This window comes from Urtica dioica, chromosome 6, assembly GCF_054948205.1.
Source record: "Urtica dioica subsp. dioica isolate 48M chromosome 6, U.dioica_male_clone48M_v1_H2, whole genome shotgun sequence".
NCBI lineage: Eukaryota > Viridiplantae > Streptophyta > Magnoliopsida > Rosales > Urticaceae > Urtica > Urtica dioica.
Window position 1 is genome coordinate 41,902,508 of NC_142761.1, and position 26,663 is coordinate 41,929,170.

Consider the following 26,663-nt stretch of genomic DNA (forward strand, 5'->3'; position numbering starts at 1 on the left):
AGATTTGGCCCCAAATTGCTTTCTGATGTTGCGCATTTTTAAGACCCAATGCAAAACTTTAAGGAGATATCTTACAGATACCTCATTTAAAGATAGTGATTTCTTGTACACCTCGATTTTTAAAGCCTTTTATATATATATATATCTCGTTTTTTTCCAGACGATTTTGCCGATATTATTATAATAAAACTGTAAACAACTAGTCACATGTGAAATAAAAATCTAAAAAGAAAAAAAAGTATAATAAACTAAAATCAACGTGAATTTTTTTTAAAATGACAGCTCCGGTAACTACCACAAACTTAAAGACCATGTCTTGTGCTACATCCGGGACTCGATAATTAATCAATACAAATATAAGTATTGATTAAATACAAAGATCTTGTTAAACTTTATAAGAACCGGTTTTTATTTAAAACCAAATGACTCCATTCAAGTGTGGATGCTGAAAATCTCATAATTTGCACATGAAAATATCAATCACATTCCTTGAATTTTACCATACCTTACTTTCAGTTATCTGTTTTTGCTTAATCATCTCTTATATTCTATTAAAGTTGTAAATACATTTCCTAGTACACATAGATAATATCATCTTACAATGTTAATTCAAGAATAAATATCCAAACAAATAAAGAATAATCTCTGATATTGGTAAATTAACAAGAAAAGGTCAATAAAAATGTCAACTAATAGCTACAATTTTGAGCAATTGTAAAAATATTTATTGTTATTATGCTAATTTTGATATATTATGATGCAACAAATAAATTAAAATATATATTAGGGGATAAATTTTTAACTTTAATAAAACATAAGGGACATTAATAGACAGATAATTTATTATATGATTGTGTTATATTTAAAATGCAGATTATGATTATGCTACAATTTACTAAAACTCGATTGATATGAATTATATTTTTCATATTTTTATCATTTTATTTAGGGGCAATTAGATCAGTAGTCCAATAGCTCTTTCTACTTTTAAAAAATAGTCAAAGTTTCATTTTATTAAAAAAATAGCACAGATCGAATTAAATTAATTAACTGTTAATTTAATTTACTTAGGAAAATAGGTCATCATGTCAAAATAAATTAAATTAACTTAATCAGTTAATTTATTTGTTTCAACTTGGTAAACTATTTTCTTAATAAAACGAAATTTTGATTAAAATCTTAAAAGAAACTAGAAAATTAGCTAGTTGAAAAAAAAAACTCTTTTTATTTAAGACGCATATTTAGTCGGTCCATTTGAATACTATCATATAGAATTTATCTTTCATAAATAAATAATAATGACTAAGTAAAGTGTAAAATTACCAATTATCCATATAATCATTTTTTTTCTTCAATTTGTCTTTCTTGTATTCTTCTTCTTTTTTTTTTTTTTTTTTTTATTTATTTCAAAGAATACAGCTACGATATATAACTACTCGGTCGTTTAGTATTGATAGTATGTTTGTCTATATGTTGATAGTTTATTGAATCTTTGATATAAAATTTCTCATTGAGAATTAATGAGAGGTTGGTAAAGCAAATTCGTGGAATTAAATATAAAAAAAATGATAGGGTATATTGTACATTTTCATAGCCACAAGCCTAGCGAAACTCTAGTTAGTTGCAAACATTTCATGTTATTATTGTTTAAATAAATTTGTAACTTACTAAGTCATTTTAAATATCACGTGTGGGATATAATACGTTTGAAAACTTATTAAAAAATAGTCAAACATATGAGGTGACATTTGAATAAACTATTTAAATTTTCCTTTTTTTCATTACAGTTTTGTTTTTTGCTACAATGATTAGTCAATTTATCTCTTATAATTTTTTTTTCTCGTTAAAACTTTAAAAATCCATATCTTTCTCACATGAATTCAAAATTGAGTGATTCCAAATCCTAATAATTCGTGGCGATGAGAGCTTCAAAAATAGACTCATTGTGTTCGATGAAAAATATTATCTACTACTGTAGAACTCCGCCGGAGTTCACAATTGATATATTAATTGTCGAATTTTTAAATTATTTACATTTTTTTTGTTAATTATAACATGTTTAATATACGGATATTTAAGTAAAATATAATTTTTATTGGCTGTTTTTCTAAACATTTGCAAACGTTGGCCACATCTCGATTTTATAGGTTAGTTTTGGTTACAAATCTACAATGTGTTTATTTAAATTTCTTATAAACCTTTATGTAAATGTGATATTTAAATAAAGGATATTGTTTTTTTGTAAGAAATAATTTGATTCATACTAATAATTTAGCATAAAATAAAATGTCTGTCAGTGACCACTCGAACACAAGGATAAAAATCCACGACTAGGACATGTACCGTAGAATTTAGCTTTAGAATCGGGATAGTTCCAAAATAAAACACTTCTAAACTTAAATGGTCAAATAATTAAATAAAACAAAAACAAAGAACCAAAAAAAAAAAAAAAAACACTGCTGGCAAGTGGCAATGCAACGAATGATCCGGCTAAGAACCAGCTGTACTGAGTTTTCACTTACACAAAAAGCTACATATTTCAAGTTTCATTTCGTGTTTCTAAAATCATACATATTATTATTTAATAGTTATCACTTTCTTTTTCGGATAAAGAAGTCGTAAATATGATCATACCTTTGTAGTATGTGGATGGTATTTGAGAGGGTTCAATCAATACGATTTGCTTGTAATTGTAAGAATCAATTAAAAATAAGGAATAACGTCATGATACGTATTTGGTGGAAATTCTGATGTTTTGTGAGTACATCATTGCAATAACTGCTAAATAGACATAGAATTGTAATAACTATAATTAAATGATTAAAATAAATTCAATTATTTGCTGTATTTAAAACAACGACACGACCAGACGGCGTATTTATGAAAGTGATTAGGGAATTAATTTGCTTATTTGTAAACTATTATTAATATTCTATCTTCGATTTATAACATTTATTATGCCACGACAGATCTAGAATTCCATATTTGTTAATTGATCCTTTTATTACGGATAATGTTGCCTTGTGTGATATTTTATGAGCACAAAGTAAAAACAAATATATAGACAAAAATAAAATTAGCTTTAAAAGAAACTAACAAAAGATTTTGAAACAAAAGGAGTATGACATGTTTAGTTTTTTTATAATTGAAAAATAAAATAATTTTAAACATGTAAAAGAAACTCTAATTTTTTTTTCTCTCTAGTGGGCTACAACAAGAGTTTTTTTCTCAGAAAATGTTCTTTTCAAGTAATATCAAAATCACGGCGAGGATCCCAATTTTTCTTCGAGAGTCCGTTGATTAATAAAAACATTCTTCCAGTCTATGCTGTGACACTAGAGATCAAACGGTACCTAGGTACTCACATCGGAAGAGTTTTGGGGATTTAAATGAATGAGCATGATCGTTGCTCCAACCGATTTGCAAGGGCTAGAATTCGATTCGATGTCAAATTTTCCCCTCGAAGAAAGGCTCAAAAATTCGTATGAGCCAAATCAGTGAGGTATGTTGGCCCTAATTTTGTGGTGAGATGTTACCGGTATTTTTCTTATATGTGTGCGAATATAACTCATATGCTCAAGAATTATCCTTATAAGGCCGGTGCGAACAACATTATGCAGCTCGGTATGTTCTCATTTGGACTCTTTCTGTTAGGATTTATTCTTCAATTCCAACATAATCAGAAAACAAAATAATACGTAAAGAACAAATAACACACAAATTTATAGAGGTTTACTTTCAATGCGAAAATTACATCCAGTTTATCGCTGTAGATTATCAACACATAAACACACAGGTCAATATGTGAATTATCGTCGTAAGTTCTTCAATCGTCAAATTGATTAATTAGACTCCACATCTCAACACTTTCCATATATATCAAGCTTCAAATAATTATTGTGAGGAAATAGCACATCTCGAAAATCAGAGGGCATCCACTCACAAAGGCTAGTGTGTTAGATTTGAATCTACGTTATGAAAAAAGGTGACTCTCATAAAATATACAGCATCTCGTCAATACTAAATCAAGGACCCTTGATTTATTTTATTTTATTTTTTCTTCTTGATAGTAGAAGCATAATTATATTTAGATTCAAACTATAAGAGAAACGAGAGTGTGCATGACTCGAAGATTTGGGAGAAAAACATAAAAAATTGTGGATGATCCATTGATCTACATATGAAAAAAAAAATCTAGACATACATGCCAAGTTTATATGAAATCAAAATAATATAGCTATTTTGCAAAAGTCATAGTTTGAATTGGCTACTTCGTACCATTTTTTCAATAGTATAAACACGTATATATTGAATTTATTATGAAAATCGTATCTCGATCTAAAATCATGGTCATGGACAATGTAATGAATTTATAACAGAGCAACAAACACCCCCCAAAAATAACCCTAATAATAAAAAAAATAGAAAAATAACCATGTGAGAGTCAAATTAAACCCGTCCCTACACATGCAATAAAAAAGAAACTTCTCATCTCTGATCTCTCGTTTCTCTCTCTTGTCTGTACAAAACAATAAAATACCAAAAAAACACCCAAAATCCATAAAAACCCAACTCCAAGCAAACCACACACACTCTCTCTCCTCTCATTCATTTCAATCCCTCTCTCTCTCTCTCTAAAAACATTATGAAGAAACCACACCTCAAAACCCTACTCTCTCTCCTCGCCGTCCCGATCTTCCTTCTCTCCCTCGCCGCCGCCGATGACGCCGACGTGATGACCCGGCTGAAGGCGTCGATCAAGCCGCCGCCGGCGGGATGGTCCTCCGGCGTTCCGTGCTCGCCGTGGAAGGGCGTGAAATGCGACTCCTCCGGCCGAGTCACCGCCATCAATCTCGCCAAACAGTCTCTCTCCGGAACCCTACCGACGGACCTCAACGCCTTATCGGAGCTCACGACTCTCTCCCTCCAGGAGAACAGATTCTCCGGCGCTCTTCCTTCCATGGCCGACCTCGCTCAGCTCCAGGAGATCTACCTCGACGGCAACAATTTCACCTCCGTCGCTCCCAATTCCTTCCGCGGACTCACCAACCTCCAGAAGCTCAGCATGAGCAACAATGGCGACCTCTCTCCCTGGGGATTCCCCTCCGAACTCACCGACTCGCCGAGCTTGGTCACGCTCTACCTCGGGTCCTGCAACATCGTCGGTCCGATCCCCGATATCTTCGGTTCGTTTTCCAATCTGCAAGATTTGAGGCTTTCGTATAATAATCTAACAGGCTCTCTCCCTCCGAGTTTCGCCGGATCTTCGATTCAGAATCTGTGGCTGAACAATCAGATTTTGGGACTTTCCGGTGAGGTCAGCGTTTTGGCCAAAATGCCCCAATTAACCTCAATTTGGCTTCACAAGAACCAGTTCACGGGTCCGATACCCGACCTCTCGGCCCTGGAATCGCTCTCGGATCTCCAGTTGAGAGACAACCTCTTCACCGGCGTGGTTCCTCAGTCTCTGGCGAAGCTCCCGAGCCTCAAGACCGTCGCGCTCGCCAACAACAAGCTTCAGGGCCCGAGGCCGGCGTTCCCCGCCGGAGTAGTGGCTGAACTCAACGGGACCAACAGCTTCTGCCGGGACGTCGCCGGAGACTGCGATCCTCAGGTCTCGGCTCTGATCTCTGTGGCCGGTGGCTTCGGGTACCCGGTCCTATTAGCCGACTCGTGGAAGGGCAACGAACCCTGCGTGGACCAGAGCTGGAGCTTCGTGTCCTGCGACAGAGACGGGAATGTCATAACGCTCAACTTCAAGAAGCAGCATTTCTTCGGGACGATCTCCCCGGCTCTGGCGAATCTCACATCGCTGCAGAGCGTGTTCCTCAGCGACAACAACCTCACGGGACCGATCCCGGACGCCCTCGCGAAGATGCCTCAGCTCAAAACCCTCGACGTCTCGAACAACAATCTCACCGGTCTGGTTCCGAAGTTTCCGGCGAATGTGAGCGTGGTCACGACGGGGAACAGTCTGCTCGGGATACCGATCAGCCCCGGGAGTTCGTCCGGGTCCAGCTCCGGGACGAACGACGCGAGCTCCGGCGGGTCGAATTCCACGAGCAACAAAGTCTCTGCCGGTATGATTGCCGGTATCGTCGTCGCAGTCGTCGTGTTCGTTCTCGTCGTCGTGTTTGTCCTGTTCAAGTGTTACGTCAAGAACAAGCACAGGAAGTTCGGGAGGGTCGAGAACCCCGAGCTCGGGAAAGAACTGGCGGTGAAGCCCAACGTGCTCGGATTAGGTTCGCCGAAGGGTTACAACGGGGTCCCGAGCGAGTTGCAGAGCCAGAGCAGCGGCGATCACGGCGATATCAACGTCTTCGAGGGCGGGAACGTGACGATCTCGATCCAAGTCCTGAGACAAGTGACCAACAACTTCGGCGAAGAGAACATCTTGGGCAGAGGCGGGTTCGGAGTCGTCTACCGAGGAGAATTGCACGACGGGACGAAGATCGCCGTGAAGAGAATGGAATCTTCCAACGTGGTCACGAAAGGGATGAGCGAATTCCAGGCCGAGATCGCGGTCCTCACGAAAGTGAGACACAGGCACTTGGTCGCTCTCTTGGGGTACTGTATCAACGGCAACGAGAGGCTTTTGGTGTACGAGTACATGCCTCAGGGGACGCTGACTCAGCACCTCTTCGACTGGGACGAGAATAGGCTCTCTCCTCTCACGTGGAAGCAGAGGGTCACCATAGCTCTGGACGTGGCACGCGGAGTCGAATATCTGCACAGCTTGGCTCAGACCAGCTTCATCCACAGGGACTTGAAGCCCTCGAACATACTTCTCGGGGAAGACATGAGAGCCAAGGTCGCTGATTTCGGTTTAGTTAAAAACGCCCCCGATGGAAAGTACTCAGTGGAGACTAGACTGGCTGGGACTTTTGGATATCTCGCGCCAGAATATGCCGGTAAGCATTCGATATAAATTATACAAAATTAATTGATTAGTGATATAGACAAAGTTTCAAGCTTTTAGCGTAACGGCCAAAGCTCCGTTGTGAAAATTGTTGATTCGACCCCTTGATATGGTTATGTTTTTGGCAAAATAGACAAAATTACGTTGTCGAAATTGTTTTCGAAACTAATTGATTAGTAAAATGGACAAAGTTTCAAATACTGATGTGCTTATGTTTTTGGTGGAATAGCCAAAGTTACATTGTCAACATTGGTTCTGAGACATCCATTAAAAAAATTTCACGATTTATATCAGCAATTTATCGCTTCCCGACAAAAAAAAATTACTGACGTGGTCGTGTTTTCTCTTTTTTGGCAGCTACGGGAAGAGTAACAACGAAAGTGGACGTGTACGCGTTCGGAGTCGTGTTAATGGAGATAATCACGGGAAGAAAAGCTCTCGACGACACCGTCCCCGACGAGAGGTCTCACCTCGTCACATGGTTCAGAAGAGTCCTCGTGAACAAGGAAAACATCCCAAAGGCGATCGATCAGATCCTCGACCCCGACGAGGAGACGATGGAGAGCATATACAAGGTTGCTGAGCTGGCGGGGCATTGCACGGCCCGCGAGCCGTACCAGAGGCCCGATATGGGTCACGCTGTCAATATCTTGGGCCCGCTCGTCGAGCAATGGAAGCCCAGTTGCCAAGAAGAGGAAGAGAATTTCGGGATCGACTTGCATATGAGTCTGCCTCAAGCCTTGCAGAGATGGCAAGCCAATGAAGGGACTTCGACGATGTTCAACGACATGTCGTTCTCTCAAACGCAGTCGAGTATTCCGTCGAAACCTAACGGATTCGCTGACTCGTTTAACTCTATGGATTGCCGGTGACCCGTAAAAAAGATCGTTTTTTTTTAACTATTACAGTTATCCTTATTTATTTATTTATTTTTGTTTTGTTTTTGTTCTTCACACATTGTTTCTTGTCCTAGACCTGATTAATCTGTAAAAAGTTCGAGTTGTTCTTGATTTTTTTTTTTTTTTTTTAATAGCCCGACGGAAAATTGATGTTCTATCATGAAAACAGAGGAGAGGGTACAAAAGCATTACTCTCAAATATTCTTTATTTTTATTCCCTGAACGTGAAACTTTCTATTCTTGGAAGTTGGAACCATATTTCACATTCATGGTCAATTCCACTTTTCAGCAAAGCCGTGTATATGACATTCATTTCAACCTTTTACCTTAAAGCGAACACTGAACGCGCTTTGGTGTATTGGATCTGAGCTGGAGAGATCTATTATTATTATTTTATTCTTACTGACTATTAATTTTAGAACTTTGGGTTTGGGTTTCTGGTTGTAAAATTGTTAGCAAGCAAGTGCACATGGGGAGATAAAATCAAGGACCTACAACAGAACATGCTAGGTTGGTTGTTGAAATGAAAGACTTACTTCTATATGTATTCGATTGGGACCTTTATTTGAAGTTTTGCACATGTTGTGGGGTCCACTTTTTTTTTATTTTTTTTTATTTTTTTTTTTTATAGTTATTTATTATTGGATAGATAATATTTTTTAATCATGGGAAGTGATTGTTTAGATACGTAACCACTGGCTAGGTAACCAACAAAAGCAAAACAATGGCCAAATCTACAAAATTCCTAATGATAATGACATTGATTTAATGGGCTGAACCAGCAGATCCTTAGCTTGATGATAATTCTGTAGCGCAACCTTTTTATGCGATATAATATATTGGTGTTTTTAGGCTGTCAGTATCAAATGGAAATCGTCAAAGTTGTTAAAATAATTGTTTGGTTTGTAGATTCTCTACAAAAATTGTTTAATGTGAATTGTGACTGTATTGTTAGTGACACTCTTAGACAAATGATACGTTGTGGTTTTATGATTGGTTTAAGTCTTACGTTAAGTCCAATTGGTAAACCAAAACAAAGCAAGAATGCTTTGAGTACTTGGTCTTTGTGACCACAGCTGGTGGCGTATATATGGCCTGTGAGAACCAACTATGTTACTGGCTTCATATATATATATATATATATATATATATATATATATATATATATATATATATAATTGGGACACTAGGCGAATTTATATTTTGGGAAATTTGGAATTTTTTTATATTAATAAAAAAAAAATTCTTGAAAGGGATGACAATTTGGTCCGGATATGAAATACGAAACGGATACGATATGATTTAAAGTGGATTTAGCTCTTAATAAATTAATCGGTTCTTAATTTGATCAAACACGTTAATACGATTAAATAATGAGTCAAAATGACACGATTACGGTAATATGATTAAAATTCAATTAACACGATTATAAAATGGTCGACATGAAACACGATTACGACCCCCACGAATATGACCCAACTAATATGATTACGAGTAATAGCACGATTACGACCCAATTAATAAACACGATCGACTATGATATATATACCTATAAATTTAATGAAAACTTATAAGTATGAACAAAAGATATAAAATTGTAATTATAAGTAAGATATAAAATAAAATTATAGAGATTTTTATTCACGAAAAACAACTTATTATATTTATATAATCTATCGAATTGATTTTCAATTAATACTCACACACACATATATATATATATATATATATATATATATATATATATATATACTGCAAATTAATTATATGTATATAATCTATCGAATTGGTTTTAAGATCGATTTGATAATATTTTCTCTAAATTTATTGGATACGTTTTGTAAAATAAAGATTTGTGTACCCTCCATCTTGTAAATATAACCTCGAAAATTGGTTATAAATATTTATATATACTACACGAGTCTTTAAATGTATAATTCCCTAAATACTTCGCTTGAAAGTTCACGGCTGTTGGTTGTCTTCATTTTTCATCCTATAGATTATTAGCCTCTCGTACCTCTGACCCACCTCTACGGTCGACACTCTTTCTTTGTGTGTTCTAACAATAACCTAATATATGAATATGTTAGAAATACTGTATGAAAATAAAAATGAGAACTAACAAAATTTATAAAGCCCATAAATTACTTTTATTTTTTGCAATTATTTTTGCGTTGGCACTTATAATACTTTAAAATAAAATACTATTAATATAAAACACTGTCATTAATATTAATGATATCAATGAATAATTATTTCCACCCTAATTGTCATCAATGTATTGAAGGATATGACTGATATCAATGATTCATTAGATTACAGAAGATAAATGACACCAGAAGATGATTGACGTGTCATATGAATTTCTAAAATATGTAATGTGGATATAACTAGAATATAGGATAATTACGTAATGAAATTTTCAACGACAACTATGCATATGCCACCTCATTCCGGAACCAATTATTGTGTAACAGTATGATCCACAGAAAATAGCGTAACTTGTTTAGGCTTATCTTTCGAAGGAAAAAAAAAAAAGAAACAAAATAAATACTAATAAATAAGTTTGGTTATGTCGTATTCGTTTTTTTTTTTAATAAAAAATTTGATTTTAAGCCCTAAGCAGGCACGTATAAAGGACAAAAAATCGTATTGATGAATTTTTTTTCCTTTGTTCTTCATACTCTTTTTTTGTAGGGACTTCTTATACTCATTTGATAAGTGACAACTATTGGATTCAATCTTTGCAGTGGACCTTGCAAAATTTTGTACGACTCTCTCGACGATTTTTTACCGTCGTTAAAACTTTCCACAACGAAATATTTTTGTCGTGAAATCTATTTCTTACAACGGGGGGTTATTTATCTGTTGTGAAAACATAAAATTTATCCATTCTCGCGAGGCTTCAACATTATTTTCGCAGTGGAAACGAGTTGAAATAATGATAATATATACTCTATATTTTGATATAAAGTATTGATGATTGACGATAATGATTGGTAACAATAATTATCAATTACGCATTTTCTTCAAAACAAAACTGATAATTAAATCTTATCATACGAGTAACTACTTCCGCTAAAAAAAATGGTGCTTATTCATACGTGTTTTTTTTTGCTAAAAGTTCTTTCACGCGTAGACGTGGTCGATCTTAACGTATAATAACTAGGTGCAACAGAAAGATACCAATGGACTAAGGCAAATCATAATTTTTTTTTTTTTTTTTTTTTTTTTTTTTTTTGTCTAAATTATGATGACAACATATGTAATGGTATTAAGAATATTTGAAATAGCTAAGTGGCCTAGTCATCCATTTTGTCGTTTTGTTGGTCAACGTCCACTACAAATGGCAATACAATACGCATCGATCTCTCTTATAAAACCCTTTTATTCCGAATGATATGCTTTTTTTTATTATTATTATTCAGAATGAAATGCTATTTTAATAATGTAGATCTGTTATTTCAATTACGGTGGTTCGTTGCAATATGATAATACAGTTTTAAAGAAGTTGATTTGATAAGAAGTTGACTTTTGTTTTTCATTGACCGTTTTCGGTTCCATAAACTCTTGCTTGATTAGTGGAGATTCAAAACTGACCATAACTAAATAAATTATTCCATTTATTTCTTTAGAGAATTTTCGAAATGATGTCAAAACTACTATCTGCTTCACATAAACTGCGAGCGGTGTGGAAGCAATATGTTTGACAGTTATAAGATGGTGATAAGGTCGGTGTATTAAAATTGTACATCATAAGTATATTATAAAATACAAAAAGTCATAAGATTATAGTTGTCAATACGCTGCTGAACGCTGTCAAAAATCAAAGATTATATTGTCGTAACTTTGGCTATATCAACAAACAATTTGTTATTTGTATACACAATAAGAATGAGCTACGAAAGATTTTTACTACTGATTCTACAAGTTATAAAGAAGGTTTAAGAATACGATTTTTTATCTTTGCATTCAAATCTACAACACTCGTATCTTCTTTTTTTAATTGTAACTTTTCATTGTAATTATGGTAAAAGACCGATAAAATAGTATTAAATAATAGAGAAAAATGGCATTAATTGTCCATACTTTGAAGATGGTAGTCTTGTGCCCCTTTCATGTTATTGCTATTTCAAAATGTCCATAATAAGAAATGGATAGTCAATAAATCGCTCTCCGAAATCGTGACATAATTCCTAAACCTCTATAGACACAAACATAACATGAAACTAAAGTTGAGATAGTGAAAGATAATCCATCTCAAATCCAAAACAAGCCAAGCAACTCACAACAACAAAAATAGTGTTAAAATCCACCATAAATCTGGTAAGGAAAATCAACACGAGATCATGATAGATATGAAAACCTAATTTACCATCAAGACTATGAAAACCTTGAGACGATTATTCCGCAGATGTATATGCTAGTCACATGCGCATAGCTTTTTTCTATCTATAGTATAAGTGTGGATGTTCTTTTTAGAGCGGGAGAGAGATTGTAAACACAACTCGCTATTTGAATTATAGTTAAATTTGCAACGATAAAGTGGACATAGCTCTAGACTCTCGTATTAAAAATGAACCAATGTAAATTTGTGTCGTACTAATTCTACTACAATGTCACGAAACGCTAGAAAGGGCCACAAATACACCTACAAAGCATTCATCACACTATGAACCAAACAGTGTTAATAATAGTGTTAAGTTCTACTAATTTTTTTTTTTTATTAAAGTATAGGTGATAGTTTTTATTTTTATTTTTATTATTTATTTTTAAAAAACTGATCAAAATACAACCTTTTTAAATTTGTTATTGCGCAAAATATGTTTTTGGTAATTATTTTTCTTGTTGTTTACAATTGAGAAATTGCCTCAACTACCACTATTTGATAAGGTTTTTTTTTTTTTTTTTTTTTTTTTTTTTTCAATTTTCCACCAAAAATCTTAATTTGGCCAAAATTACTAGTAAACCACTAGTACAAATACAATTTTACCCTTAACAATTGATGTCAATAATATATGTCAATTGTTGACATAAATGTCAATAATAGATGTCGATTGTTGACATCTATGTCAACAAACAGAGAACAAAAAACTCACAGATATCAATATTATATGTCAATTGTAAATGTCAACAATAGATGTCAATTGTTGACATCATATTGAGGGTAAAATTGTATTTGTACAAGTGGTTTACTAGTAATTTGACTAAATTAAGTTTTTGGTGAAAAATTGAAAAAAACTTATCAAATGGTGATAGTTGATGCAATTTCTCTTTACGATTTTAAAACCGTTTAGTATTAAAGGCTTCATTTACTAATATAGTTTCATTTATAATGACAGTTTGAAAAATATTACTTTTTAAAACATTTAAAATGCTCAATATTTCAAAAAATGTTACACTTTTAAAACACTCTATTTTGTAATTTTCCCACTATTTTTGCTAGGTTCCTGAGTTCATTCAGTTTGGGCTTTAAGTTGTCCTCATGGACTTACCTTTAGCTAGGAACACGAGTACATTTAGTTTGGGCTTTAAGTTGTCCTCAATAGACTTTTATGTGAAACGTTTTTGCATAACAAAATTTCTCGACGTAGACTAACACGTAGCCTTTGTTTGGAATCTCAAAAAAGCAATAGGAAGTAGAAATCCCCTAATGTGTTCCTTATTCCGTATGGATTTAAGAATGTTTGTCGGAAAAACATATAAAGAAAATTTGAGGGGGAGCTAAAATAATAAATCTCATTTTCCTCTTATGGAAAATCAAAATCAAAGGCAATCCGTATATGCACAGGTCACGTGCGAGATTTTATTTTTCTTATCCCACGCACCTTAATTTTTTATTTTTTTATTTTCATTCTTTTTTCATCATATCTTCTATACATATTAAAACAAGATGGAATAATAATAAATGCTATACAAATCTATATTCTCTATTAAAATTTACAGGAGTTCTAAAAAATACAATACAATGTATCCTACAAACCTATTCTCTCTCAAAGTTTACAGGATTTTCTAAAAAAAATACAACAAAATGTGTATTGTCACTCAAATTATCAGCTATCTTTTCAAATTTGTGTAATTATTTCCTTAGATATTTTTACGATAGGTAACACTACCATTATCATTCTCTTTTAGCGATTTTACTCATTTTAATATATTATCCTTTTGCAGTTAAGTAAACAAATCGTGTGGTAACACACTTCAATCAGACAATCACATATCTTTACTTTCTTGTATTGCATGTAAAATTAAGTATAAATTATACAAACACCCTCCCAAAAGATCATGAATTATCAATACCTCTTTACTCAAAAACAACATCTTGCATGAAACATATATCCATCTTATTTTAAAACTTCACTGCCTTAATATATCACCTACATTCACACTTTCTACATTGTTACATCTACCAATGATAAAAGAAAAAAACCCTATATATACTCGGCCACAAAATATATGTTTGTGCACCATATATTAATAATCACAAGTATATCAAAACATATAAGAATATATCTTAAACCAACCATCGAGAATATCATGACTAGATCAAAAATGGCAATTCATTTTCACCTATTATTTCTCACATCTCTCTTCATTGATCTCTCATGTACGTATACAAATAATCACAATAATAGTCTCTCTATTCATCTATAAACTATTTACTTTCTTTTTAACTGATCAACATTAATTTTTTTTACATGCAGGTGCTAAAATGTGGACCGGAATCGGCGTAAACTACGGTCGAATCGCCGACAATCTTCCTCCGCCGCGCCGGAGCGTCGAGCTCATAAAGTCGATAAACGCCGGCGGAGTAAAGCTCTACGACGCCGACCCGGAGATCCTCTCTCTCCTCGGAGAGACGAACCTCACGGTCTCGATCATGGTCCCGAACCACGAGATCGTCTCGCTGGCCTCGAGCCGGGCCGGCTCGGACGAGTGGCTCAGACGCCACGTCATCCCTCACTTCCCGCGGACCGCGATCCGATACATCCTCGTCGGCAACGAGATCCTCAGCCCCGCCACCGGAGCCGACCCCGCCACGTGGCACGCCCTGGCTCCGGCCATGGAGAACCTCCGCGGGTCCCTCGAAAAGATCGGAATCTCCGGCGACGAGATCAAGATCGGGACACCGTTCGCGATGGACGTCCTCGAGTCGACTTTCCCTCCCTCGGCCGGGCGGTTCCGCGATGACGTGGCGGTCCCGGTGGTGGCTCCGATCCTCGAGTTTCTCCGCCGGACGAAGTCTTTCTTCTTCGTCGACGTTTATCCGTACTTCCCGTGGTCGGAGAACCCGTCCGGGATCGATTTAGGTTACGCTTTGCTCGATACTAAACGGAGGTTTATCGATCATTATTCGGACCCCGGGACCGGGTTGGTTTACGATAATCTCCTCGACCAAATGCTCGATTCCGTGGCTTTCGCGATGGGGCGGCTAGGGTTTCCCGAGATTCCGCTGTTCGTGGCGGAGACGGGGTGGCCCACGGCGGCCGGAGATGACGGCGGCGCCGGAGGGTACGGCGCGAACGCGGAGAACGCTGCAGAATATGTTCGGAATTTTGTGCGGAGGATATCGGCGGGGACTCCGGCGAGGCCCGGGGTTAGGGTCGGCGCGTTCGTGTTTTCGCTTTTCGACGAAGACTTGAAAGGCGGGGCCGGGGTGGAGAGACACTGGGGGCTTCTCAGGGCCGACGGAACTCCGGCGTACGATTTCGACCTCACCGGAAAACTCGATTGATTTGTTGTAATTCGTGCATGGTCTTTATAAGTTTTAAGGCTGAGTTCTGTTACCGTTTTCGATTTACGTGCGTAATAATGTATTTCTTTTGGTTTAGGGGAAAACTATATGAAATGAAAGCGTAAAAGTAAAACAACCAATGCGTACGGTGTGTATTATTTTATAGGATAAATTACAGTATTGCCCCCTCAACTCTATGGTGATTAACGATTTGCCCCCTGATAAATGAAAACGTACATCAGTGGACTTGAAATCCTACAATGTAACCATTTGCTCCTTCTGGTAACTCTTATCGACGGAACTCGTCTGTTGAAAAATATGTCATGGGTAGTTTTGTAATTTTACTGAATAATGAGTAATTAAGGATATAATAATGAATGAAAAAAAAACCCCCGAAAACTTCTTCATTTTATCAGAACAAAAATTCAAATCGTGGAGATGAAATCCCCGGCGAAGAAGAAAACCCGAGCCCCGAAATCCAAGGCGAAAACGAAGCTTAAAACGGCGGTGAAGAAAAAAGTGGAGAGCGCGTCGACTGAAGAGAATGAAAGGAGAAGAGTCGATTATGGTAAGGTTTTATATGTAATGGTGGTCCCATGGTTATTGCTTTTGCCGATTTTGTATTTTATAATAGTTGTTGGTGGTCCCAAACTTTATGTTTTGTCTGGGTTTTGTCTGGGTTATGTGGTGGTTGTGGTCCCGAGTTAGGGTTTTTTTTGGTGGTGGTAGTGGTCCCCGGTCGTAATCAATCTCTGAATGGAACATTAAATTATTATTCTCGAGACTATTAAATGGTTGTTCTTAAATGATTCTTGGAATCTTTGTCTTTCAGATCCTTCGTCGACCCTATTTACTTTTAAAGTTCATCACGGTGGCACTATGGATTCAGAGATGGTATATGTTGATGGGGAAGTCTCGTACTTTGAATACTGTGACTTGGATAGGATGTCAATTGTGATAATAAATGGTATGTTGAAGAAATACTTAGGCCACGTGACTTTGTTAAGAAGAAGTTGCCAAAATTTCCTGAATTCAGACCCGACACTGACATGCAAAAACCAGAATTCAAGTTTGGTTTATTGTTCCCGAATGGTAAGGTATTTAAGGAAGCAATTAAAGAGTACTCAATTAGGAGTGGGAAAGAAGTGTTCTTCAAAAAGAATGACCCTAAATGTAAGTGGGTCTGTTTTGCATCTGTGGTAGGGAAGTCATCAACATGGATGATCAAGACATACTGTGGTGAGCATACATGTGCCCGGACAAATAAGAACAGGTTTGCAACATCGGCTTGGTTGGCGAAGACATACTGTCAAGAGTTTCAAGATAATGAGACTTGGTCCGCCGCAAATTTCATGAGTCGCGTACAAAAAGATTTTGTATTGGAGTGCTCGAGAATGAAGGCGTATAGAACAAGAAAAGCTGCTGAGCTAGCTATTCAAGGGACTTACGAGCAGAAATACGCGGTTTTGTGGGATTATGGTGCAGAGATTAAGAGGTCAAACCCCGGATCCACAGTTGAATTTGAGACAGAAGTTGACTCTGAAGGTAAATTCTTGTTCAAGAGATTGTATATATGCTATGAGGCGTGCAAAGCTGGTTTCAGATCGTGTAGACCTATCATTGGTCTGGATGGGTGCCACGTCAAAGGGCATCATACATTGCACAATGGTCCGGTGGACATGACTACCAAGTTAAAAACATGTATGGTGGGATGCACGTGGTTAACTTGAGAAACAAGACTTGTTCTTGTAAACGGTGGGATCTATCAGGTATTTGATCATTTACTTGTTCTTGTTGAGACTTCACGTATATGATAATGTTTTTGTTCATGTGTGTACTGTGTCATACAGGTATACCTTGCAGCCATGCAATTGCTTGCATATGGCATAAGCACGATGACCCTGTTGACTATGTCGCAGAATGTTACAAGAAGGAGACATTTCTGGCCACCTACAAGTACCAAATATTTCCAATGAATCCAATAGAGCAATGACCAAAGACATGTAAAACACCCTTGTCAAGACCACCTGACAGAGCCGAGCCAGGAAGGCCAAAAAAGTTGAGGCGTGTGGAACATGATGAGGTTATCCCACGTGGTGCAACTAGAATTTCCAGAAAATACGTGACGATTTCATGTTCACAGTGCGGCAAGGGGGGGCATAACACCTTAACTTGTTTCAGAAGAAAATAGGAAGAACTGGTGAGATTTATACTTTAACTTGTTTAATAAATGGTCCCTAATCCAAATGTTTATTACATGTTTTCACAGAGACGTCAAAAGAGTCAATCAAACAACCCAAGCCAAAGTCAGAGTCAACCACACCACCCTAGCCAAAGTCAGAGTCAACCCACACAGGCTTCAAGTCAGGGTCAACCCACACAGGCTCCAAGTCAACCGAGTCAGCCCTCCCAAACCCTTAGGGTAAGTTAACATTAACTTTTTCTGGACCATGTTATTATGTGGTGATTTGTATACATTATGTTTGTGCAGAGGAGCCCGAGAATTCGCACGACAATGGGGCCAAGACAAGGATCAGGAGTGCTGCCAAGAGTCTTATTCTAAAAGTCTGTTTTGGTGTGCAGATTTTGTGGTCTAGTAAACTTTTGATGACTATTTTGTGGTTTTGATGACTATTTTGTGGTCTTGATGACTATTTTATGTATGGTATATTTTGATACTTAATAGACCTTTTGAATATGTGTGAAAGGCTATTATGTTGATTTAATTAGGTACACTTAATGTCAATGTTTTCTCTAATTTGATCTTGTACTTCCCGTTTCAAATTGAGTGACCGATATCTCACTTGCCATTTCAGTATATTACACTTCAACAAACAAACCTATTACGTATGTAAACATATCTGCTTCAAATTTCCATTTCTGATTCATTCAGCACCAAAAAAAAAAAAAAAACCATACAATATAAAACAGTTGTACAATTCCTAGGGGCAACATAGCCTTACTTAAACAGAATGACATACACCAGTAGTGCAACTATGATGAGTAACATAACTTTCATCTTCTTGATTTCGGCTTCTATTTTGCCCCAATTCGCCATTGATTCCCCCACATTGTTAAGTCCATCAGCAACATCAAATTCTTTCCCATTCCCGAGTTCCTGCTCTAATTTGTTTCTCTTCCTCAGTAATCCGGGAATCACTTGAACTGATCTCTTACACATCCGGGGATCGATCCACTCTAAAAACCCACACCCATTACATATCCCTTTCTGCGAAATTTAAAACTCCATGAATTGAGAAGATAAACACAAACCAATCCATGAATAGAGAAGATCAACACATTCATTCAACATAAATAACATACCTTATATCGAGAACACCCAAAAAATCGACGCCCGGGATTCTCATCGGTCCACGAAGTGCGTTGGATGCTTGGCAGTCCGCACGGACAACTAGGTCGTCGACGATCTTCGCCAGAGGACTGAGCTTCATCGTTTGTACCGGGCTGAGAACGATTCAACGTTTCGCTGCTCCAAGACTGACTCCCATCCATTTTCCTCGATTGAAATCGCGCCTCTTGATTGATTTTGGGAACCCTAGCACGCGAATTTATTTTGTCTGTTCTTTCCCTAATTTTGTTTCCCCAATTTTATATAAATCATTCGAATAAGGGTATTCTAATAAATTCACACATCACGTGCTTAAAACACGAGAAAAGTAACGATTTCCGTCGATAAGAGTTAACAGAAAGAGCTAATGGTTACATTGTAGGATTTCAAGTCCACTGATGTACGTTTTCATTTATCAGGTGGTCAATCGTTAATCACCATAGAGTTGAGGGGGCAATACTGTAATTTATCCTATTTTATATTAAGGAGAGTTGGTCGTATTAGATTTGTAGTCGAATTATCTGAAATTTAATAAAATAGTTCAAATTAAATGTACGATGAAACAATTAAAGTAAACATGAATTTATTGTTGGACTTTATTTTGTTTGTTTTTTGATGAGTGCTTTTCGTATTTTTCTATGCCGTCAAATAAATAAAGTTTATGAGTTTTACGACTTTTAGCTTCAACCCCGTCCTTGTCTCCGTCTGTTTCCTTGATGTTGGATTCGGCAGGAAACCCCCTTGTTGATGAAGCGGCGCCCCTCACGGTGGAGGGCCGCCGAGCGCAATGATTGGCGTTTTCTGGAACGTTCAGGGGCTTGGCAGCCCCCGAACGAGGAGGGCGCTCCGCTCTCACACGTTGTCGTATCGTCCCGATCTTATTTTCCTTTCGGAGACGAGGATGAGGAGTACGGCGGCCGAAAGTGTGCGAGTGTCTTTGGGGTTCGAAGGGTGTTTTACGGTGGATTGTGTGGGTCGGAGTGGGGGTCTGATGGTGCTTTGGAGGAAACCCATCGGGTTCTCGGTTTGGTCGTTTTCGAGGTTTCATGTGGAGGGCGTGATTACAGATGAGGACGGAAAATGTTGGAATTTTGTGGGACTCTACGGGGATCCGGTGGCTGCGCAGAGGAAATCGTCCTGGGAGTTGGTCCGTAGATTGCGACCGTGGCCTGATTTTCCTTGGCTTGTCGGGGGAGACCTGAATGAGGTTTTGTCTAACGCGGAGCTTAGTGGTCAGAGATCGAGAGGTCCGGGTTTGATGGAGGAGTTTCGTGGGATGATGGAGGATTGCGGCCTCTGCGACCTGGGGTTCGAGGGGGGGCCTTTTACGTGGCGATGCAACGACTCTCCGGGAAGCAGTGCAGGTCGTTTAGATAGATGCCTCGGGAACTCTAGGTGGCTGAACCTTTACCCTTCTGCGATTGTTCGCCATCTTGAGTTATGGGGGTCGGATCATAGGCCTCTCATTCTTTGTACGTCGGGGAGCTCGAGAAGGAGGGATCGTAGAAGTCACACCCGTTTCTTTTTCGAGGAAGCCTGGTCGTTGGAAGAGGGTTGTGAAGAGACAATTCGGGAGGCTTGGGACCCAGACCCGACCAAGGCGATAGATGACCGCATCTCCGAGTCTCTCCGGAACTGCCAGACGACGCTCCAAAGGTGGGGGAAAGCTGAACTGAGAGCTATGGGGGACAGGATTGCTAAACAGAAGGAGGTCTTCCGAGTGGCGAGCGAGAGGGAGGATGGCAACAACGTGGAGGAGATCCGCCGTGAAGAGCGCCAACTGGATGCTCTACTCGAGAAGGAAGAGGCCTATTGGAGACAGCGTAGTCGGATGTCGTGGATGAAGTGCGGGGACAAGAACTCTAAGTTCTTCCACCGCAAGGCCTAGTCGAGAAGGAAGAGAAACAAGATTCAGGGGCTTAAGGATGACAACGGGGCTTGGGTGGAAGGTACGCATAATATCGAAAAAATTATTACCTCTTACTTTTCGTCTATCTTCTCTTCTATGCAGCCCACGAGGGAGGCCTTGGAGGTGGTGGGCGAGGTAGTGTCTCCGAAGATCACGCCTGCCATGAACGACACGCTCCTACTCCCTTTCTCTGACGAGGATGTGAAGAGAGCCGTGTTTGATATGGACTCGATCAAAGCCCCGGGAGCGGACGGTTTTCCGGCTCTGTTCTACCAGAAGTATTGGAATATTGTGGGTAATCTCGTTGTTGAGTTTTGTTTGGGGGTTCTGAATGAGGGTAGGTCGGTTAAGGACATTAACAACACGATTATTACGCTTATACCGAAGATTGACAAACCTGACAGAATCACAGATTTCAGACCTATAAGCCTCTGCAATGTGTTATATAAGATAATTTCTAAATGCTTGGTGGACCGACTCAAAGGCACGATGGCTTTCGCTATTTCCGAAAACCAGAGTGCTTTTGTGGGGGACGCCAAATTTTTGATAATGTGATGGTTTGTTATGAGGCTATGCATACAATGTCTGAGGCAGGTTTGGCAACGGCTCTTGTGCGGCCCTTAAGATCGACATGGCTAAGGCTTATGACAGGGTGGAGTGGTCTTTTCTTGAGTTCATGATGCTGAAGCTCGGATACGATGCGCGTTGGGTTGATAAAGTGATGAGCTGTGTATCGTCAGTAAGCTTCTCCTTCAACGTCAACGGGGAGACTCGGGACCGGGTTGTGCCAGAGAGGGGGCTGCGACAGGGAGACCCGTTATCGCCGTTTCTCTTCCTGTTTTGCTCGGAGGGTCTCTCGTGCCTTATTCGGCGACGGGAATTCGATGGGCTGATTAGAGGGGCTCGGTTCGGGCGGAGTGACTGTGTCGTTTCTCACCTCTTCTTTGCAGATGATAGCATCTTATTCTTTCAGGCCAATGACGGAGATTGTGGAGAAGTTGCGCGGTGTCTTGATACATACTCGGCCGCTTCTGGACAGGTAATTAATTTCTCTAAATCTGACATTTGTTTTGGTTCAGAAGTGGAAGAGGAATGCGGAAAAGAGCTTGCCGAGTTGCTTCAGGTGTCGGTCACTTCCTGCCATAATCGATACCTGGGTCTGCCCACGACGGTGGGGAGGCGGAAAACGGATATTTTCGCCTTCATCCGGGAGAGGGTTTGGGAGAGAATTACCTCGTGGAGGGGTCTCTTTTTCTTTCAAGCTGGTAAAGAGACCCTAATCAAGGCGGTGCTTCAGGCGATCCCTTCATACGTGGCGAGCTGCTTTCGCCTCCCCCAAGGGCTCGTTGATGGGATCCACAAAGCCATCGCGAGTTTTTGGTGGGGGGACACTGAGCAGGAGAAGAAGAACCACTGGTGCAAATGGGGGGAGCTCTCCCGGCATAAGTCGGACGGTGGTCTCGGGTTTCAGGATGTTGGGAAGTTTAACCAGGCCTTGCTAGCGAAGAGCATGTGGGGGCTTATCCGGCGTCCGGAGAGTCTCGTAGGACGGGTTTTCCATCAGAGCTATTTTCCAAATGGAGACGTTTTGCGCGTTACTTGTGGGTCGTCGGCCTCTTTCATCTGGAGAAGCTTGGTTTGGGATAAGGAAATTATTTTGCAGGGGACCAGGTGGAGGATTGGGGACGGGGAGTATACTTCTGTCTCTCTTGATCGGTGGATTCCCCGACCCCCGACGTTTATGCTCAGCGATCCCCCCCGATCCCTTCTGACATGCGGGTGTCTGAGCTTAAAGAGCACACTGGAGCTTGGAACATCCCTCTTATCGAGGCTATGTTCTCCCACGAGGATGTCGAAGCAATTCTAAGCATCCCGGTAAGCCGGGGAGGTGGGCCGGATATGCTTCGGTGGCACTTTACCAAGGACGGGGAATATGCGGTGAAAAGTGGGTATCGAATAGCGACAACGGTTTCGGACGGAGAGGGTCCGTCGACACCGTCCGGAAATATGGAGTGGTGGGGCAAGCTGTGGAGTCTCAAGATCCCCCCAAAGGTGAAGATCTTCGTGTGGAGGCTTTGTCGAGGATGGATTCTGACGCGTACCATGCTTCGGCAACGCCATGTCATTACGGACGCGAGCTGCCCGGTGTGCGATTCGGTGGGGGAGACCTCTTTCCATGCCATGTGGGGGTGCCCGTGGGTCAAGAAAGTGTGGAAGCTTGGGGGTTTTAAACCGCTGATAAAGAAATTCACGGACGGCGATATTATAGGAATGCTTGTCCGTGCCTCGACAGAGCTTAAGGTAAGTGATTTCGAACTCTTCATCATTATTATGTGGGAACTTTGGAATCACAGGAACAACGTGTGCTCGGGGAAGAAGGCTTGGAAACCCGGGGAATTGCTAGAGTGGTCGGCTAGCTTCCTACGTGACTATCGGAAAGCCTGTGTTGGCGTCAAGCAGGAACAGGCGGAGGCTAAGCAAAGCAGGTGGAGTCCTCCCCCAGTTGATGTCGTGGCAATCTCGGTGGACGCTGCCATACATGCGGAAAATAGACGTGTTGGGCTGGGGATTGTAGCTCGGGACTCTAAGGGGGTGGTTCTAGGGGCGGAAACTACGGTGCTGCATCTCGGGCTCTCACCCCAAGTCGCGGAAGCATCTGCGGTCTTTCATGGTATGCTTTTCGCGCTGGATAAGGGATGGTCTCGGATCGTTATTCAATCCGACTGCATGGAAGTGATCTTGGCTATTCAGAAACGCGGAGCAATGGCTACGGAGCTAGGTACGGTTTTGAATGATATTTTTATACTCGTGTCCAGGTTTGAGAACATTTCTTTTATCTTTCATCCTTGTGGTTGTAATAAGGCTGCTCATGTTTTAACTAGTTATGCGTGTAATTTCGTTTCGGGCGCCAGTTGGTCAGAATCGGCCCCTCCGTGTGTTTTGCACGAAGCTGGAAGCGACCTTTATGGTATTAGTCCTTGATGTAACCACGGTTTTCCTCCGCCATTTAAGTGAAGGCTTATTAATATATTTTCCCGTGGTGCCGGCCACGTTTCAAAAAAAAAAAAAATGATGAACAAGGTATAATCAAAACCCACTTATGCCGATTATGTTTCACACCTTTTATATATTTATTGTTATTTTGTATTCAGTGATTTTTGTTTGTTATGAATTCTGAAGTGATGTTTTCATGGATATGCGTAATGTTAAGTCATTAATTCACGAGGTTGAAATCAAATTGTTAATCAAATATGTTTGTATGTATTTGTGTGAACGGAATTTGGATATTCATACTATAATTAATTTGTTAATTATCAAAGTGTCCAAATTATAAAGTTTTTTTTAGATATCAAATTAAAATAAATTCAATTACTCATATTTATATTTATGTAATACTTTTAAAGTAAATGACATTATGATATTTTAAGTTTTTATTATAAGTAAATTGAAATTTATGGTTATAAAATATTTTGCATCGTCCAAAGATTGATCATTCGTTTTATAATTCATGAACACTATCGTGATAAATTGATATGTTTGGTTAGATATGTTTAGTATATCAAAAAATTATAAATATATCTAATTTAAGTATGTCATTGACCTATGTAAAAATTATTTTGAACATCAATTATGTTATCGCATGTATATATTGTTGTTTTGATCAAAAATAGCTTCAATATATACCTTAAGTTTTAAGACTTGAGTTCTGTTACCATTTTCGATTTGCGTGCGTAATAATGCATGTATATTTTTTTGTTTAGGGGAAAACTATGAAATGAAAGCGTAAAAGTAAAACAACGAATGCATACGATGTGTATTATTTTATATAAAGGAGAGTTAGTCATATTAAATTTGTAGTGGAATTATCTAAAATTTAATAAAGTAGTTCAAAAACTAAAATAAATTAAAGTAAGATGAAACAATCAAAGTAAAACATGAATTCAGTGTTGGACTTTATTTTCATGAAGCCTAGACGTGGGGGATTTAATAATAATAAAATTAAATACTATTCATTAATTAAAATAAATGTAATATATTTATAAATCTTGATTGTGAATCTATATATAGAGAAACTTTAAAGATTGATTATCTCTTAATCTATTACGTAATTTTTTTTATGTCATCTACAAAAAGCTCTCAAGTTTAAAAGATGATAAGACAGAGAAACTAATTTCGATGATTCTGTTACCGTTGTCATCGCTATCTTCATGGATCAAGATATGCTTTTTCTATCTTTAATTGTGTGTGAAAATCATCTAGTTCAAAGACTTTGGCTATTATGTTATAGATAATATTAAGAATTAATTTGCATAACTAAGAATGCTTACATATGGTATCAGAGTCAAATTTATTAAATTTGTGATTTTTCCATTATCGTTGATACGTCCTATTAAGTCGTATACATTTGTTTATTATTAAAAATCGACAGATGTCTCTGCTTGCAATTGATGATTGTCATATGGCGATTATTTTGATTTTTTTTTATTCTGTTTGATGATTGATGAGTGCTTTTCGTATATTTTTATGCCGTCAAATAAATAAAGTTTACGAGTTCTGAAGTGATGTTTTCATGGATATGGGTAATGTTAAGCCACTAATTCATGAAGTTGAAATCAAATTGTTAATCAAATGTGTGTGTATTTGTGTGAACGGAATTTCGATATATGATTAATTTGTTAATCATCAAAATAGTCAAATTATATAAAAAAAAATATTAGGTATCAAATTAAAATCAATTTAATTACTCATATTTATGTAATGCTATTAATGAAAGTAAATGACATTATGATATTAAAATAAGGGGAAAAATATGAAATATATATATATATATATATATATATATATATAAATATATATATATATATATATAAATATATATATAATTTTGAGTTAAGAAGTAAAAAATAATTTTCCAAAATTCAGGATTAAAAATTTAATTTTTGGAAGCTCATGTAGGCTAAGGTAACTCCGTCTTTGACTTCCAATGTAGCCGATGTTCCCTAAATGAGTCCATGTTGTCTTTAATTATGACTAATTTCTATTAATTCTGGAACTTCCGATTATTAATTTTGGTGAGTTCCGATTATTTCCGATGGACTTCAACATTTTTTTGGATGATAGAGTTAAAAGTGAAGAAATTGATATTTTAAATTAATTCAGCGCGTGTTCGTCGGAGATTGTCGGAGATAATTGGAAATCATCAAACATCATTATAAATCGTTGGAAGAGTGATAATCGAGATAACAGAACGAGAGAAAGTGTTAGGAGAGGTATTTTTTTCCAAAAAAACTTGACAAAAGTCTAGTTTCAGATAGTGTTTACATACCCAGCTCATTCTTGGCATTTTGCTATTTAGAATGTGACGACCCGACTTTTCGGATCATCTTACTTTACTTATTTATTTTACTTATCAAAATTATGTATTAAAAAAAATGAGGATTTTATTTTCTATCATATAATACCTTTACGAAACCGTAATCGGGAAATTTGCGGATTTTTTTTTATACATACATTCTCAAATACCATAAAACAATAAAATCATACTAGTCCTTGTCAAAATAATTTGGTCAGAAGTGTAACAAATAAAAATAAAAACTAAACTTTAAGCTTTGATCATGGCAAATCTTTGACTTGAAAACATTTGACCTTTACTTGAAAACTGGTATTTTTAATACCAACTTAGTAGAAAATAAATTATAATAAATTTGTTAATCAAGCTAAGGATAAAATGAAACAAAACTATAATATACAACTTAATCTATATTAAAAAATTTATTTTAGAAATTATATTAAATCTAATTTATCTAATTATGCTTAGCGAAAGTCTCTCTTACGTAGTTGCAACCATAACC

At 37.8% G+C, this 26,663-nt stretch overlaps 2 protein-coding genes and 1 pseudogene across 2 annotated transcripts; all 3 read left to right on the top strand.

The window, feature by feature from the left end:
- The first annotated feature begins 4,559 nt into the window (after nt 1–4,559).
- On the top strand, nt 4,560–8,206 carry LOC149394277 (Leucine-rich repeat protein kinase family protein). The gene is made up of 2 exons (XM_089616627.1): nt 4,560–6,911; nt 7,277–8,206. The coding sequence occupies exons 1-2, from the start codon at nt 4,646–4,648 to the stop codon at nt 7,789–7,791; spliced, it is 2,781 nt and encodes a 926-aa protein (XP_089472753.1). The 5' UTR covers nt 4,560–4,645; the 3' UTR covers nt 7,792–8,206.
- Nucleotides 8,207–14,370: 6,164 nt separating this feature from the next.
- Nucleotides 14,371–15,553, top strand: LOC149394278 (putative glucan endo-1,3-beta-glucosidase A6 pseudogene; annotated as a pseudogene).
- A 4,136-nt stretch (nt 15,554–19,689) lies between these two features.
- Nucleotides 19,690–20,790, top strand: LOC149394279 (uncharacterized). Its single transcript, XM_089618305.1, has one exon. The coding sequence runs from the start codon at nt 19,690–19,692 to the stop codon at nt 20,788–20,790; it is 1,101 nt and encodes a 366-aa protein (XP_089474431.1).
- The last annotated feature ends 5,873 nt before the right edge of the window (nt 20,791–26,663 follow it).

What these genes read in the sequence shown, in the direction of transcription:
- LOC149394277 (XM_089616627.1), top strand. Translation starts at nt 4,646, where the DNA reads ATGAAGAAACCACACCTCAAAACCCTACTCTCTCTCCTCGCCGTCCCG. An exon ending in TCTCGCGCCAGAATATGCCG is followed by an intron (nt 6,912 to 7,276) that starts GTAAGCATTCGA and finishes CTTTTTTGGCAG; the next exon opens with CTACGGGAAGAGTAACAACG.
- LOC149394279 (XM_089618305.1), top strand. Translation starts at nt 19,690, where the DNA reads ATGATTGGCGTTTTCTGGAACGTTCAGGGGCTTGGCAGCCCCCGAACG.